At 41.4% G+C, this 15,614-nt stretch overlaps 1 protein-coding gene across 1 annotated transcript in view; it reads left to right on the top strand.

Moving 5' to 3' along the window:
- The window catches only part of LOC115827840 (whirlin), a 46,903-nt gene that overhangs the window by 6,008 nt on the left and 25,281 nt on the right, over positions 1 to 15,614 (top strand). Inside the window, 2 exon segments of the mRNA XM_075353622.1 lie at positions 11,507 to 11,716; positions 15,078 to 15,203. Of these exon segments, the coding sequence (XP_075209737.1) occupies positions 11,507 to 11,716; positions 15,078 to 15,203 (336 nt within the window).

Raw genomic sequence — 15,614 nt, forward strand, 5'->3', positions numbered from 1 at the left:
TTTTGAACAGAGGGGACATGTTTTAAGGCCTAGATCAGACATTGTAATGGATAAAATGGATAAGACATGTTTTTAAATCATTTGTGACTCTTTTATGAGTTTCTTCCTCTCCTTCTGTCCTCCCTGTTTATATTTACCTCTCTCTCTCTCCCTTTCCTGACCTGTCTGCGCCCTGTTGCCTCTCTCTCTCTCTCTCTCTCTCTGTCTCCATCACTCTTTCACGGTGAGAACCATCACTGTGGATTTCTTCTTGCACTCACCCGGAATACAAACTCTTCCTAGACTCTGTCTCCTCCTTTGTAGCAGAGATGCATCTGGGAGACTTATTAAAATAGCCAAGCACCAAGGCAACAAGGTGAATACCATGCATTTTGGATGCGGTATTGACCTGTTTATCTGTTTGACTCTCGTTTTTCAAGCATGCGTGCCAGAGAACAGACACAACTCAACCTTATCGTCGAAAATTCCGCTAACTTGACCCAGCGGTTCAGGCTAGGTTGGCTCTCTTACACCGACTGAAAACGGACTGATTTATTTTTTTACGCATGTGTCAAGTACACTACAGAAGTGGAAGCCCATAGAGTTGGCCTTCAAAAAAAAAGAAAGAAAAAAAAAGACAAAATTCTGAAGCACCACAAAACTACAGTTAAAATAATTTAATACTGAGTAACGGTGTTTTGTCTAGGAGACTTTTGAGTCTGTCTGTGGCTCTTCAATGACAACATAACAACAGGCTAGAATCTTCTTCCTGTCAGCAGTTGTTAGCAATGCAGTTGGTCGATAACAGATACCACCGTGTAGGCGATGCCTTTAAGGACAGACCCTTGTCTTGGAGCAACAGCAGAATGAGAGAATGACTCTGGTGCTTATTAACAGCAGTCGTAAACAAGAATGCCGTGAGGTAAAAAAAGAACCATGCGGATGATGACAGTTGATTTGATTCAGCCGTGTCTCACCTCTTTTGTTATTACTCCACAGAAATGCAAAAAAAAAAAAAAAAAGAAAAAGAAAAAACAGTCACCTCCATTTGTGATGATGTACATTGACAATTCAGTCAGGGTTTTTTTTTTTTTTTTTTTTAAGTACTCCTGTTTATTTATTTGGTTTCCTTTTGTGCTCTCTGTAGTCACAGCAGAATCTAAATATAAAACCCTCAAGCAGGAAGTCTAGACTGAAAAGCTTGAGAAGTAGAAGTTTGTGGAGTGTTTGCTTAGTGGCCATTCATCTGTCTCTCAAATCCACTTTCCTTCTGCTGATTTCGTCCTCACCCTATGGGCTGACTGCTGACCGAGCCTGTGCAGCCTTCAGTCCGTCGCTGACGTTCAGCAGTGACAAAAACCAACAGAATCAGTCCAACGAGCTTCATTAAACAGGAACAATTAACCCCTTAAATTTGAAGAGACCCTATGTACAGGTACACTCCTATTGTTCAATGCTCTTTCCCACTGGAACAATTAAATCATGAGGACAGAGGCCACTACAGACATGACTTAGTTTAACAGACAGAGAGTTGTTCAGTGTAAAATAGAAAGACAGTGAACTGAAAAAAAGGGTTCAGGGGGAGGGGGGGTGTATTATATATGTTGCTGTGCAGAGAGTGTCCTTGGAGAAGATATTTTCCTCTGAGATTAGGTTTTCGTCCTTCGGTGGAATATTACATTTACAATTTCTGCAACGGAAACATTTTGTGCCTTTTAGAAGCAGCCGCAGGTGATCTGTGTGTGTGTGTGTGTGTGTGTGGAATGAGAGGTTTGCAAATTGCTGGTATGGTAAAAAAGAAAAAAAAGGGCAGGCTCATAGACTTGTGTGTCTGCTGTAATTGGGAGTTTTAGAAAATATGGCGGTGAATTCAACGCCCCTGACATGGTTTGCTCTGAAAATAAAGCTTAAAACAGCAATCTGTAATGCCAGTATCAAACGTCTGACTTCCAGACATTTGATGACCAAACATTTAGTGCAAATGTTTCACAGCAGATTCACATGTGTGTGTTAATTTAAGACATAGTCTAAAATCACTTCAGCAGCAGGGTTTAGGGGCCTTTACCTCAGAAGGGTTGTTTAAATCCATGTTAAATTTTTCGCAGTGATTCATTTAAGCAAAGGTCAGGTTGTGTGTGTGTGTATCTGCGTGTGAAACTTCAGTCCAAGGCCAGCGGTAGGAGAGATTCAGACTTAGAGGGACAGAAAGGATGTGATAAACAAGTGACAGCAGAAAGAGGACGCTTTCACAACAGATTAAACGTGACAGCTAATTTAGCTAGCCACTTCGCTCGCCTGCTTCAAATATGCCAAGCAATCTCATCTAAATGCTTGGTCAGATTCTATGTATTCTTTACTAAACTAAAGTGTCCTTTTCCAATCTATTGAAAGTATATACTTCTTTTTGCGTCTGCATCATTGTTTGGTAGCTATTGACAACAGTCTACAGCAGTTCATGTACTCAGAGTAAATGAAGCTCTCTCTAAAAAACTGTCACATCTATCACAAAACCGTCCTATTTTTTTGTTGTTAAACTAGGTTTTCAAAGAGTGTTTGTACAGACCGCGACCCAATCCATTACTATTCATTGTGGCACCTTAACACGCTATGCGACAGTTACGCTCGAGGCTCTGCGGTTATATGTGGGCGTTATAATCCTCAGCGGCTCCGCTACGTAACGGTACAGCGCAACGGAGAAAAGTAACAATATGAGGACCATCGAGCTCTGGCCTGTTGTGTTATACATTCTCTCACTCATTCCCCCCCCACCCCACCCCAAAAAAAAGCCAAAAAACCTCTTCCTACGCACTTTTTCTCTGGGGAATTCTATTGAGACACACTCAGCAGTATTTAAGTGTCGGCCTCGGTACAAAACTTGCGCGTGGAATTAATTTCATTAGGGTAAATCAGGCGGGATTGCTTCGCACTCTTTACTTTCGTTCTTCTTCATAAACTGGAGATTAATTTGTAGCGCCTTTGCTGCGGATTGACGCGTAAATGTAGTCTATAACCCACCAAAAATAACGAACTCTTTAGGAGGAGGCCTTTTGTTTACTTTATGTAGGTCGACTTCCCGCCCATTTGCGAAAGCTACTGTGTTTTGTGATAAGAGGATGATAGTGCACGCAGACTAAGCCTTTATTTATCATCGAAATTTATAGTGACGTTAATGGCGGCCATCGGTATTTTAATGTTCGTGCGCGTTCTTTATAGGTCTTCTCTCACAGAGCGTTGTCATATTTTAATGAATCTATAAACCATCTAATAAGAATATAATGTGCGCACAGACAGACAGACACTCAGTTGTTTTATGATGATAGCAGGGGTCTCTCTCTCTCTGTCTCTCTCTCAGACCCCTTCACTTTTTCCTTTTTCCACACTTTTTTAGGTTATAATTTCAAAATCAACTGAAATTTTTTTTTGCCATCAGTCAACACACAATGCCCTTTAATTACAATGTAAAAACACATTTTTAGATTTTTTTTTTTTTGCAAATTTATTGAATATAAGAAAACACACACAATCTCTCGTTTACATGTGTATTCAGACCTTTCATTGAGTACACTGGAGGACCGTCTTTGGCAGTGATTACAGCTGCAGGAGTTCTTTGGTATGTTTTGACCCATACAGCATACCTGGAATTGGGCAGTTTCTCCTATTTTTCCTCACAGATCCTCTTAAGCTTTCTGGTGTTTCGGATGAAGACCATCAGCGAACTGCAATCTTTTTGGTTTCTCCGTGGGTTTTCAAGTCTGTGCTTTGGCTGGGTCACGCAAGGATGTTCAGAGACTTGTCCTAAATCCACTCCAAGCATTGTCTTGGCTGTGTGCTTCGTGTAGTTATCGTGCTGAAAGGTGAATCTTCGCCCTAGTCTCTCTGCAGCAGGTTTTTCTTTAACGGCCTCTCTGTCTTTGGCTCCATTCATCTTTCCCTCATTCCTGTCCAGTCTCCCAGTCCCTGCCTCTGATACACATCCCCACAAAATGATCCTGCCACCCTCACACTTCACTGTACAGATGGTATCAGCCATGTAATGAGCAGTACCTGATTTTTGTCAGACATGGCGCTTGGCATTCATGCCGAAGAGTTCAGTTTTCGTCTCACCTAGACGACAGAATCTTTTTCCTCCTTTCTTTTTTTTGGTTTTTTTTGTGGGGGGGGGGGGTCTGGTTGAGGTAGCGCAGTAGGCAGCTCTCTCTTTTACGCTGGTCAGATTCTTGAGGAAAATGTTCGGTGGAGTTTACAGCTGAGAAGAAAAACTGGAAAGTAGGGCATTAAAATGGAAAGAACACGAGTTCTTTTTTACAACATGCCAGGCTTTACGCAAAGTTTTAAAAAACAAGATCAGTTATACTTCTCTATATGTAAAATGTCTTATGATGTAATCCAGTATAATAATGTTATGTAAATTAGTCAGTGATGACACTGGCTTTGAAAATGTGTTCATAAGCTATACATTGACGCCAGATGTAAGCACACGTAGCCAGCCATAAAAGTTTGCCCCAAGTGTCTCACTGTCGCACACATTTAATATTACAGCTATACTTTACAAAGTTGTCCCATCTTTCATGTCAAATTGTGTAACTGTCTTGATGGTGTTGTATCTGTGTCATCTGTATGTATCCTTATGTCCGTAGTTGTCACTCATCTTCACTTTTAACTGCTTTATCAGTTCCCCTTCAAAAGAATGTCACAGTTACACCGGCATAGAGTTTCTACATCGTGCTGTGAAGGTTCACTATAAACCTACGTGCACTTGTGTTAGTCCTGAAGTCATGAGTGTAGACGTGTTAGGTGCACATGCAAATATAGCATCAACATTTATGCACATAGTCCTTCTGAACCACCGTTTCTAAAAATGGAAATATCCGCTCCTCTGGTTTGTCAAGTGTCCCGTTAAACAGGTATGAGTTTTATCTCCTTTTTTTTTTTTTTTTTTTTGACTTTTATCGTTCAAGTGGACGTGGACGAGACCTACTTTCCCCTTCTCTTTCACCGTCTAATGGTGTTTCTAGGTCTGCGGTCTTGAGGGGTTAGTGAACACACTGCCAACAGTATGCAGAATGTTCTGGATATGTCCACTGCCACGTCTGCCGTTATCTCCCCAGGGGATGAGGCAGACGGGGACTGCAGCAGAATGCAGATCAGAGGAGGGGGAATGTGCTATTTTAATATTTCATCCTAAAAAATGTCCTGTAATCTCCGGTTTTAAGACTTTATATGTAAATAGTGTGTCTAACAGTTTGGAGATGTAGAGTCCTGTGAAAAAAAAAAAGCTAGTTGTTATCAATCATAAACTGTCCTTATGATTCGTTTTACATAAAAATGTGTTGAAAAATATTTTGGGGAGTGAAGCCCCATGAGCCGTCACACACCGAATTTTTCTCTCTTTCTCTTTTTTTTATTTAGCTTTACAAATCTGGACAGACAAACATTGCACAACAAAAACATTCATCATGTCCGTGTCTGCCTTTATCGGGAACAGACAACGAAAACATTTTGTGTTTGTTGCGCTTTATTCTCTGTCCACAAAAGTTTGAAGGTGAATGAAAGGAAAACAAACAGACAAAAAAACCCAAAAAACTTCATGATGTGGAGCTTTTGCAAGAGGTTCAGTTTTTTTTTTTTTTTATCAAACTGCAAAACCAACAACCAAGCAGACTGACCTCGGGAAAAAAAAAATTATAAATTATTAGTGGTAAATTATGAAGCACCAGCAACAAGACCTTGTTTTTCTTCTATTATTCATATTGACAATGTCTCATTTTGTTCAGAAGAATATGATGATAAATCCGGTCAGATCTTACCAATAGCATTAAGAGGGTTGCGTCGGATTTAAACAGTAATTTAAAGTTTTACAAAATCTGGAGCAACACTCTTCAGCGCGTCTTTAGTTGTCTTTTTTTTTTTTTTCCTCACTGTAGCTATAACAAAAGTCTGGTACCTTTGCTGAAACCTGAATGGAATCCCTTGTGTTCCTTTACATGGAAGGATGTTCAGATTCGACAAATTCGGCAGAGGTTTTGCGGTTGCTTGCTTCGAGAATTGTCCAACACCTTTTCCTTCATTTGCTATGCTCTCAGGTGAATAACTAAGCAGAGGCGAGTCTTTCGGAGTCGGCAGGACAGAGATGTCGGGGTTTTGGGCTTGATAAATTGGAAGCAGGGGAGAGACTAGCTGGGGTATGATTTATTTACTGAGGTGGTATGAAATTGTCTGATTCCGTGTGGCGCCAAGGGGCGACGGCGGGTTAGAATTCACCGGCTGTACTAAGCTGCGAGGTCGTGAAGGTGCAAGTCCAAGTAGTCAAAACTACGGGATTGAAGTCTGTGGAAGGTGTCAGTGCATGAGCAAGCAAGTGAATGAATGAGTGAGTGAATAAGTGAACGAGTGAATGAATGAATGAATGAGTGAATGCATAGGTATGTTAATGAGTGAGTGAGTGAGTGAGTGAGTGAGTGAATATGTGATTGAATTAGGGTGTCAGTGAGTGAGTGAGTGAATATGTGATTGAATACCGGTGTCAGTGAGTGAGTGAGTGAATATGTGATTGAGTGAGGATGTCAGTGAGGGAGTGAGTGAGTGAATATGTGATTGAGGATGTCAGTGAGGGAGTGAGGGAGTGAGTGAATGAATATGTGATTGAGTGTGGGTGTCAGTGATTAAGTGAGTGAATATGTGATTGAATGAGGGTGTCAGTGAGTGAGTGAGTGAATATGTGATTGAGTGAGGGTGTCAGTGAGTGAGTGAGTGAATATGTGATTGAGTGAGGGTGTCAGTGAGTGAGTGAGTGAATATGTGATTGAATGAGGGTGTCAGTGAGGGAGTGAGTGAATATGTGATTGAGTGAGGGTGTCAGTGATTGAGTGAGGGAGTGAATGAGTGAATATGTGATTGAGTGAGGGTGTCAGTGAATGAGTGAGTGAATGAATATGTGATTGAGTGAGGGTGTCAGTGAGTGAGTGAGTGAATATGTGATTGAGTGAGGGTGTCAGTGAGGGAGTGAGTGAATATGTGATTGAGTGAGGGTGTCAGTGATTGAGTGAGGGAGTGAATGAGTGAATATGTGATTGAGTGAGGGTGTCAGTGAATGAGTGAGTGAATGAATATGTGATTGAGTGAGGGTGTCAGTGATTAAGTGAGTGAGTGAATATGTCATAGAGTGAGTGAATATGTGATTGAGTGAGGGTGTCAGTGAGTGAGTGACGGTTTCAGTGAATGAATATGTGATTGAGTGAGGGTGTCAGTGAGGGAGTGAGTGAGTGAATATGTGATTGAGTGAGGGTGTCAGTGAGTGAATGAGTGAACATGTGATTGTGTGAGGGTGTCAGTGAGGGAGTGAGTGAATATGTGATTGAGTGAGGGTGTCAGTGAGTGAGTGAGTGAATATGTGACTGAGTGAGGGTGTCAGTGAGTGAGTGAGTGAATATGTGATTGAGTGAGGGTGTCAGTGAGTGAGTGAGTGAATATGTGATTGAGTGAGGGTGTCAGTGAGTGAGTGAATGAATTTGTGATTGAGTGAGGGTGTCAGTGAGGGAGTGAGTGAATATGTGATTGAGTGAGGGTGTGAGTAAGTGAGTGAGTGAATATGTGATTGAGTGAGTGAATATGTGATTGAGTGAGGGTGTTAGTGAGTGAGTGAGTGAGTGAGTGAATGTGTGATTGAGTGAGTGAATATGTGATTGAGTGAGGGTGTCAGTGAGTGAATATGTGATTGGATGAGGGTGTCAGTGAGTGAGTGAGTGAATATGTGATTGAGTGAGGGTGTCAGTGAGTGAGTGAGTGAATATATGATTGAATGAGGGTGTCAGTGAGTGAGGGTGTCAGTGAGTGAGTGAGTGAATATGTGATTGAGTGAGGGTGTCAGTGAGTGAGTGAGTGAATATTTGATTGAGTGAGGGTGTCAGTGAGTGAGTGAGTGAATATATGATTGAATGAGGGTGTCAGTAAGTGAGGGTGTCAGTGAGTGAGTGAGTGAATATGTGATTGAGTGAGGGTGTCAGTGAGTGAGTGAGTGAGTGAATATGTGATTGAGTGAGGGTGTCAGTGAGTGAATATGTGATTGATATAGGGTGTGAGTGAGTGAGTGAATATGTGATTGAGTGAGGGTGTCAGTGAGTGAATATGTGATTGAGTGAGGGTGTCAGTGAGTGAGTGAGTGAATATGTGATTGAGTGAGGGTGTCAGTGAGTGAATATGTGATTGAGTGAGGGTGTCAGTGAGGGAGTGAGTGAATATGTGATTGAGTGAAGGTGTCAGTGAGTGAGTGAGTGAGTGAATATGTGATTGAGTGAGGGTGTCAGTGAGTGAATATGTGATTGGATGAGGGTGTCAGTGAGTGAGTGAGTGAATATGTGATTGAGTGAGGGTGTCAGTGAGTGAGTGAGTGAATATGTGATTGAGTGAGGGTGTCAGTGAGTGAGTGAGTGAATATATGATTGAATGAGGGTGTCAGTGAGTGAGGGTGTCAGTGAGTGAGTGAGTGAATATGTGATTGAGTGAGGGTGTCAGTGAGTGAGTGAGTGAATATGTAATTAAGTGAGGGTGTCTGAGTGAATATGTGATTGAGTGAGGGTGTCAGTGAGTGAATATGTGATTGATATAGGGTGTGAGTGAGTGAGTGAATATGTGATTGAGTGAGGGAGTGAGTGAGTGAATATGTGATTGAGTGAGGGTGTCAGTGAGGGAGTGAGTGAATATGTGATTGAGTGAGGGTGTCAGTGAGGGAGTGAGTGAATATGTGATTGAGTGAGGATGTCAGTGAGGGAGTGAATGAGTGAATATGTGATTGAGTGAGGGTGTCAGTGAGGGAGTGAATGAGTGAATATGTGATTGAGTGAGGGTGTCAGTGAGGGAGTGAGTGAATATGTGATTGAGTGAGGGTGTCAGTGAGGGAGTGAGTGAGTGAATATGTGATTGAGTGAGGGTGTCAGTGAGGGAGTGAGTGAATATGTGATTGAGTGAGGGTGTCAGTGAGGGAGTGAGTGAATATGTGATTGAGTGAGGGTGTCAGTGAGGGAGTGAGTGAATATGTGATTGAGTGAGGGTGTCAGTGAGGGAGTGAGTGAGTGAATATGTGATTGAGTGAGGGTGTCAGTGAGGGAGTGAGTGAGTGAATATGTGATTGAGTGAGGGTGTCAGTGAGGGAGTGAGTGAATATGTGATTGAGTGAGGGTGTCAGTGAGGGAGTGAATGAGTACATAAGAGCGGTAGCGAGTGCGTAATTGAGAGAATCTTTGAAACTTCTGCCCTCACAGAAACCCCAACATCTCATTACGGTGGATAAACTCCTTCGCACTTTCTCTTTCTCGCTGGCTCTCTCTTCCTCTTCCTCTCTCTTTCTATAAATATCTTTTTTTTTCTCTTTCTTATTCCCTTACTTTCTGTTTTTCGTTGGCTCTCTCTTTTTCTCTCTCCTGTGATCTGTGACTAATCATTAGTAACTCTGCATACTTTTGTTCATATTCGCTTCCTTTCTGCAAGCAAAAAAAAAAAATTCTCTCTGTGTAGCTGTTACGTAACTCTGCTATATAAATATCCACTCTGTTTGGTACTTGCTTGGTTCAACTGCAGACCATATTTAGTCAAGAGTCAAGTCAGAGTGTACAGATTGAGAACATTGCTTTGGATATATATATTTATATATATATATATATATATATATATATATATATATATATATATATATATAATTATTTTTTTTTTCTTTCTATTTTTAGTCCTTGCCTACCCTTGTTTTGAAAAGCTACATAAGAACTTTCCTACAACAACATCCTCATTGTAATTCGTTTTGCATCATCATCATCAAAAGCAAAACCTTTAATGAGGTCAAAGACTGCTTAATGTTTGTATGTAAATCTATGTAAATCTATGTAAATTTTTGCAACACAAGATACTCCCATTATGTTGTACCATACGAACATTCTGGGCCAGAGGGCTAAAACCCAGATCCTCCACAGGAGAAGTGATCATATGACCACATTCTCTTTGTTCAACGACCAATGGAAATTGTCCAACAGCAGACATTTGCATACAAGCTTACGTGACCAACGAGCCAAACTTGTCATTGAGAGAAAGCTGTGACAGAATCCCAGCTTTGCAGGCTCATCCGTGTGTTTTTGTTTTTGTATTTGTTTTTTCTCCCCCAAAGTAATGGGCTGAAATTCATTCAAATGTCTTTGGGTTTTTTGCTCTCTGTAAACTATGTTTTTAAGCTTTTTTGATTGCACCTTAAGTATTGCAACAGCTGCACTCTATGTAGCATTGATAATGTCTCCAGTGTGTTAACATGCTATTACATTCATCTTTTAGAAGCTTTCATCAGTTTGTGTGTGTGTGTGTGTGTGTGTGTGTGTGTGTATGTGTGTGTATTTTAGGATATTTGAGGGTCACACAAACACACACACACACACGCTCACACACAAACCTTTTGCTCTTGCAGTGAAGTTGTTTACACCTGCCGAGGTATCAGTTTAACTGTTTCTGACAGAACATCTGAATGAGTCCGTGACAGGTCCTGGCAGCGACGCTCCAAAAAAGTCGGTTTTCCCATGAGTCCCTGCATTATTGATACGTTGGAACAGATGAGTCACAGCCCATTCGAATCAGGGGCTGAGCCCTCTTGCAGCCCTGTAAAAGGGAGGGAGAGTTGCACGTCAGGTCCTCTGATATAAAGACTGTGAGTATTGTTGAAAGTAATATGAAGTGTTTATCACCAGTGAAGAAAAAAAAAAAACAGTGCTGGAGTGGCCTTAGTCTCTAATGAAACCACTTTATTAAAAATGGAATGTATGACTGTAGACATTTACAGGAAAAACGTCCTGAGTCGAGAGGCTGGTAAACCGTGAGTCAAGACTTTTAACTGCACTCAGGGAAGATGTGGACCGAGGCTTGTGAAAAGCTTTATTGGACTTTTCTGACACACGGCCTAGGAGCGACTCTTGAGGTCTTCTCTTTTTGTTTGTTTGTTCTGTTTCGTTATTTATTCATGTCATCTTTGCCGGAGACTTTCAGCATATTTTTTTTAATAGGGATCTAGTTTTTCTTTTGGCTTCGGGACAGCTTCTCAGATGAGTCGTTCTCCTCTGTGGATTGGCAGGGCGCCTGACAACCAGGTTTGGTGGACTGGAAGATCGGTCCCGCCTGGGAAGGGAATGAACGAGTGAACTCGTTCCTGAAGATTTGTGTAAAAGCTATGAATCCTCAGGACTTCGCTGAGTAATTAAGGCTCTCGACTGACTTGAGAGTCTTGCCTCAACTGGTTCGTGATTAGTCTAATTAGTCATTGTCTTACAGCTACTGAATCACCATTGAATGTGCAGGGCAAAAACCAACATATAAACCAACAGTATATCAGTAACTTAATATTATCAGTATCTCTGCTGAAGAGGAATTATAAAGCACAGCTCAAAGCAACGCTGCCATTTAAATGCATCTTTCTCATCCATCTCTTCTCTTCTTAATCCCAACATTTTTATCTCCCCCATACGTATGTTATCTCTCTCTTTCTCTTCTCCTTCATCCTCAGGTCTTAAAAGGCTGCAAGAAACTCTCAATGTCAGTGTGTTCCAAGGGGCGGATCCCGGGAGCCTACGTGACCAATCACGTGTACTCATGGGTGGACCCCCAGGGCCGCAGCGTGTCCCCGCCTCCAGATCTTCTGGACCACCACACCAATGGGGGGCGCCATTCAGAAAGCCAGAGGCGCGGCCTCGTCCATGATGGCACCGAGAAAAAGGTACATACATATATACGTACAAGACTTTGTTGGTAGTTGTTATCGAGAGCTGTACAGCACAGTGCGTTAGCTTTTAGGATAAGGTTTTGTTCTTTTGTTTACTGTGCTATTCTCTGTTACACTTTTACTTGGAGAAACAAATAGATGTTTGAAGCACAGAGGTTTTGTTTCCTAATGATTGATCTTATCGACTGCTGGAGAAGAAAAAATTGATGGGTTATTTTGGCAGATGTACAACTAATTGGCGGAACTGATGGTACTAGAGCTAAGCTAAGCTGAGCTGAGTTGAAATTGCATTTCCAGAAATGCTGACAGATTGTCTTCCCCCGAAAGTAAAAACGCAGTAGATTATCATCATATATATATATATATGTTTTCTGGTTTATTCCCTGTATATTCCACATCTTGTGGATAGATTAGCCTTTACAAGACTGGGAGAGAAATCTTTACTTAGAGGCCTGAAGAGCACTGTTATGTAGTTTATTGCAGGCAGCACTGATTCACTCCTGGTCCGTCGCTGCCAAGCAACGGCAGAGAGGTCTTCACCATCTGTATACCTGCCCCGCGTCTTCATCATCACCCGCAGCCAAAAATATGCAGAGTACGCACAGCCCAAAGACTGAAAAAAAAAAAAAAATGCCACCCCACCCCCTCATTGCATAGCTTCTCCAGATTCCATGTTTGAAGACTCTTGAACACAGCACCAAGGATTCTTTATATACCGTAAATTCTCAAACGGTGGCCCGGGGCCTTTATTTACCTCAGCTGAAGAAAGAACCAGGCATTTATTTGAGACAGGCTATTATTAGAGACAGGTCATTATTTATGATTTGTCCTCTTTTTTCTTTTGGTTGTGTACTCTGTAATATTGTAGTAAGTTTGGCACACAGGCTGCACAAAAGTTTAGCACAAAAGTTTAGCACAAAAGCGGATGTTCCATGAGCATTCAAACTGCAGAATTATCGCAGGTTATTTTAATGTACCAATATTACCTGAATTTGGAGAGAGAACGAAGAGCACAATTATCGACAGATTAAAACCATCTGTGGATATAGCAAATGATGCAATAGTAATTCTATCACAAAATGAAATTGGTAATCATTGACTATATTTATGTCGATTAGTGTTGATTATTCTGTGAATTGTTTGTTTTATTTGTAAGAAGGGAGGATAAATAGAAACAGGTTGAAATAATGACAGGTTTAAAGGTAAAATTTGTTCCTCTGTTTCCAGCTCCCCGGCCGACATGTCCCTACCGTACCTAGGCCATCTCAAATCAGACATTTTTTCCCTTCCTTGACTTTTCCAAGTGCCGTTAAGACGTGCTGTTATATGAAATAACTCACAGAAATAATGAAAGAACACAAAGGGAGTAGGAAGGAGAGAGTTTTGGCAGTGATGTCCCTGAATACTAATGATGGGCCGTAAACACACACAGTTCTACAGCGACCACGTGAGGTAGAACACTACCAGTATGGTATCTCTGTTAAAAGTGAAACTAATAGCGACAGGGTAGTGAGCATAATTACCGTATGTTGTTGTACTGATTTCAGTAATGCTGTGGAAATACCATGAATTTACCACCTGAGCCTTTCTGTAATTTATGGGGTTTTTTTTGTTTTCTTTTCTTTTCTTTTTTTTCTTTTACCAGGCCTGTATTTGGAACCAGTCTTTATTTGCCCAAACAGGCAAGGCTGTAATTTGGGACCCGGCTTTTAGTCGAGAATTTAATACACATATATTGATATATATATATATATATATATATATATATATATATATATATATATATGTATATATATATATATTCCCAAACAAAGATGAGATCTATTTGAACTGCCTCTGTGGAAATTACCTGAACGACAAAATTGCTAACACCTGATTTTTTTTTATGGGCGGGGGATGGGGTGGCAGGGTGGGTGGTGGGTATGCCTGACCGATTTGAAATGAGCCTAATAGAGAAAGACTCTGATCTACGGTCTTTGGAGGAAAGGTGCAGGATGATGTTAGCGACGTAGATATTTCAGTGAGCTTTGTGATGTGTTCGTTTACTCAGAGGGGGAATGAAGGGATATGAATCCGGGCTCTGCTCCCGGACTCGTTCCTGCCTTTGAAAAAAAAATAAAAAAGGCGATTTATCTCATATTTGAACCTGTTAGATCTGTAGCCATTCATTATGCAAAGCTAGAGACACTGGCTGGAATATTAAAACAACAAAAACACTGTCTACTCTGTTTACTTAACATCCTCTCAAGCTCAAACCCTCATAAAAGCACGAAATAAAACATACACGTATTAAGTTTTAAAATAAAAGATATTTCAGGCTATGGATCACATTTTAAAATAAGAAAAAAAAAAAGCAGGTTTTTTTTTTTGGTACTTACCATGCAATCCGGATGCTTGGCCAAAACTGTCTTTTTCTGAGTGAATGACTGCTGGGGATGAAAAAAACAAAACAAAAACAAAAACAACCTTGGATGGGTACATTTGGCATACAGAGAGTTCCCTGGTGAGAAACTAGGGAGCTGGCCCTGTTCTGTGGTGCAGTGGTAAGGTGCAGAGCGTCAGCTGATTCAGTGATGGATTAGTTGAATTTGGCTTTAAGTGAGGCATATTACAGTAACCGGCCTTTGAAACAAATTAGCTCCAGTCCTAGCCAACGAACCTGAAAATATCCAACTCTTTGTGAAGAGTAATTGCTACGCTCTGTTATTTTGTCTTTGATGGCCATTTGCTCGATGAAGCACAAATAAGGAGAGTTAAATCTCTCCTGAATGGCTGAATATTACTGAGTGCGGTAAAGAAACGGCGATCTGCGCACCTACGGAACAATCTAGAATGAAACGAAGCAGGGCTAATACAAAACGAGAAAACAGAATTAATCAAATGGATAATAAAATATCTGTGGGTGTAGCAGTTCAGCCAGACAGAACGGTGGTCGTCCTGAAAACCTGTGAAACAAGTTATCCAAGTGTAGCTCCACACAAAATGGAAGCAGGAGAAATTTCTAGAGGAGAGAATGTTGATGGAACTAGCTCTCAGCACAGCTCTTAAAACCCTGCCACCCTGCAGGTTTCTACTTTTCTTTTTTTTTTTTTTTTCTTTTTCTTTTTTTCTTACATTTCGGCGCTGCACGTGCGAACTGGATTAAACCGATCAGCTAATTATTAAGCTGTGAATCATTGCGGTCAGCGGGACATGTGCAAGGCTGACGCAGGCATTATAATAATTATCCTGGACTTGCCAATGAAACGCTGGTTGATGGTAATAGGTTAAGAACGCGTGTGTGTGTGTGTGTGTGTGTGTGTGTATGTGATTTCAGTGGGTTTATGTTGATTTGTGTTTGTTTGTCCCCCTACAGGTAAACCTCTCTCTGGACGACGGACGCTCTCTGGGGTTGATGATTCGGGGGGGCGCTGAATATTCTCTGGGGATTTACATCACAGGGGTTGACAGGGGCTCCGCAGCAGAGTACAGTGGCCTCAAGGTAAGAGTCTTCTAAAACCCAGAACAATCAACTCTGGTCCTCAAGGTTTGGAATCCTGCTGTTTTTTGGGGTTTTTTTCCCATCTCTGTGTTATTGGAAGCTGATGTCCTCGCGGGAAGGCGCTGTTAGCAATCGTCAGACAACTGGGAGAGCATTGGGGTTGCTAGAAATTGAAAGCCGGCAGGAATCCTGAGTTCAAGGTCAGAGTTAAACAGCTCTGCTCTACACTGGATGGCACCTCAGACAAAAGCAGGCTAGCGCTGTTTGAATGTTTTATGTAACGCCAACAGAATTTGAGTGAATGAAATGATGTGAGCAGTTTGTGGGGAAGAGATACTTGGTTGTCAGGTCATTGTGTGGGAGGCAGCTGTTACATCACCACCCCCACCCCCCCCCCCCCCCCCATAGACT

The sequence above is a fragment of the Chanos chanos genome, chromosome 14 (assembly GCF_902362185.1).
Source record: "Chanos chanos chromosome 14, fChaCha1.1, whole genome shotgun sequence".
Lineage (NCBI taxonomy): Eukaryota > Metazoa > Chordata > Actinopteri > Gonorynchiformes > Chanidae > Chanos > Chanos chanos.